The sequence below is a fragment of the Plasmodium reichenowi genome, chromosome 13, assembly GCF_001601855.1.
Source record: "Plasmodium reichenowi strain SY57 chromosome 13, whole genome shotgun sequence".
Lineage (NCBI taxonomy): Eukaryota > Apicomplexa > Aconoidasida > Haemosporida > Plasmodiidae > Plasmodium > Plasmodium reichenowi.
The window spans coordinates 935,573-937,621 of NC_033658.1; the positions used below are offsets into that span (position 1 = coordinate 935,573).

General features: G+C 22.1%; 1 protein-coding gene across 1 annotated transcript; it reads left to right on the top strand.

The window, feature by feature from the left end:
* Positions 1-169: 169 nt before the first annotated feature.
* On the top strand, positions 170-1,432 carry PRSY57_1322600 (hypothetical protein; the record flags this gene model as incomplete). The annotated part of the gene is made up of 1 exon (XM_012909162.2): positions 170-1,432. One exon carries the CDS (start codon positions 170-172, stop codon positions 1,430-1,432), a length of 1,263 nt encoding a protein of 420 aa, XP_012764616.1.
* Between the last annotated feature and the right edge of the window lie 617 nt (positions 1,433-2,049).

The following is a 2,049-nucleotide window of genomic DNA, read 5'->3' on the forward strand; positions in this document are numbered from 1 at the left end:
TGATTTTTTTTATAAATTTTTTTTTTTTAAAAGTTTTTATTTTTATAATTTTTTTTAATATATATATATATATATATAAATATATAATATTTATATATTTAAATTTTTTTTTACTTTTTGTTTTTTTTTTTCACAATTAATTTTTTTTTTTTTTTTTTTTTTTTACAATATGAAGAATCATACTGTTTTTTTTTTTTTCTTTTTCTTCTTTTTGGTACACATTTTTTATATATTCCATATTGAGGGTATTTATATAAACAAAAATTCTCTTACAAATGACAAAAACATTTTAATTTGTGATAATACTATAAATGGTAAATCAATCAAAATAAATAAGAAAAAAAAAACAACAGATATCCTTCCCTCCCATATGGAACACAGAATAAAAAATAAAAGTAAGACATTTTTTATAGATGGAGGAAAGAATTTTCATATGTTTTCAAAAAAGAAAAGAAATGTACATAACTCAAATGGAAATGACGGAAGAAATTCAAATGTGTTATATGCAGAAAATTATAAAATAAATTTAACGGAAAAACCATTAATTGAAGATGTACCTCGAAATGTTAAAGGAAGATTGAATGAATGGATAAATGAATTTGATGAAAATAATACTTTGGGATTTTTTCCAATTTTATTAGAAGAAATGTCTAACGAACCATCACCTCTGCAAGTTGGATTTGAAGATTATATGCAGTTTAATGGAGAACATGTAGAAGAAATATTTAAAAATATGACTAGAGAAGTCGTTATAAATGGAGAAAAGAAAAAAATATTTGGTATGTGCTTTTTTAATCATAAAACAGGAGTTCTAGCTCCTTTGGCAATATATGCAGAAATTAAAGACGTAACAAAAGTAGGTAACAATCTTGCTGTTAAAGGTTTAGTTAGAGGTCGTGTAATTATTGATGAAATTATAAGTCAAGAACCATGTATTTTAGGAAAAATTTCTCCTATCGAAGATAAAAAAGGTTTAGTAGAACCAGAAGAAAGTTTAAAAATTATAGATGAAATTATTAGAATACATACACAATGTTCCAATATGGAATCACAATTAATGGAACAACTGGATCAATCGTTTGCTTCTATGAATATCAAATTAAGAAATGATTTAAAAGAATCTATTGATGCTAAATTAGAAAAATTCCAAATTGATCCATCAGATGTTGAACAAAGACAAGCTTTCATCCAAATGGCCTCTTTTGCTGCTTTCGATTTCCATCTTATGATTGTAGATAGATACGATGCTCTTATGTTGCAGAATTCGGAAGATAGATTAAGGTTTGTTCGAGATAAAATCAGGCAAAAACAAAAACAACTAGCCATCATTAAAAATACACCAAAAGATAAATTACACGAAATATTGCAACAAGTACAAAATCTAAAAAATCAAAATATGCAATCACCTAATTATCCCAAAAATGCAAGTTAATTTTTTTTTTAATATAATAAATAGGATGTGTCAATAAATAAATTATAAAAATAAACATATATATATATATATATAAAATATGTGGCGATTTTATGTATTCCTTTCTTTTTTCTTTTTTCTTTTTTCTTTTTTCTTTTTTTTTTTTTTTTTTCGTTTTCAATAATGTTAATTATTTAATTTAATTTATTTATGAATTTTTTTTATTTTTTATTTTTAAATAAAACCTAATATTCAAACACACATTGTGTGTTTTTATTTTTTCAAGTCTTAATTTGTCTAATTTTAAATATATATCTACAAAATAATGTTCATATGGTTATAATACCGTTACATGGGAATATTACTATATATATATATATGTGTGGACATACGCAAATATGTCTATATTTAGATAAAAAGGTACAAACACATCCGTGAGGAAAATCATAGACAGTTATAGAAATAAACTCCAATTATTCATAGTTCTTAAATTTTTAAAATTGTATCTTTTTCTTTTAGAAAAAAAAAAAAAAAAACAACAAACAATAGTTTAATTTTATATGATATTAAAAAAATGTCAAAATTTATATACATATGTGATGTAAATTTTTTGTAATATAAATATATCAAAAAATGAA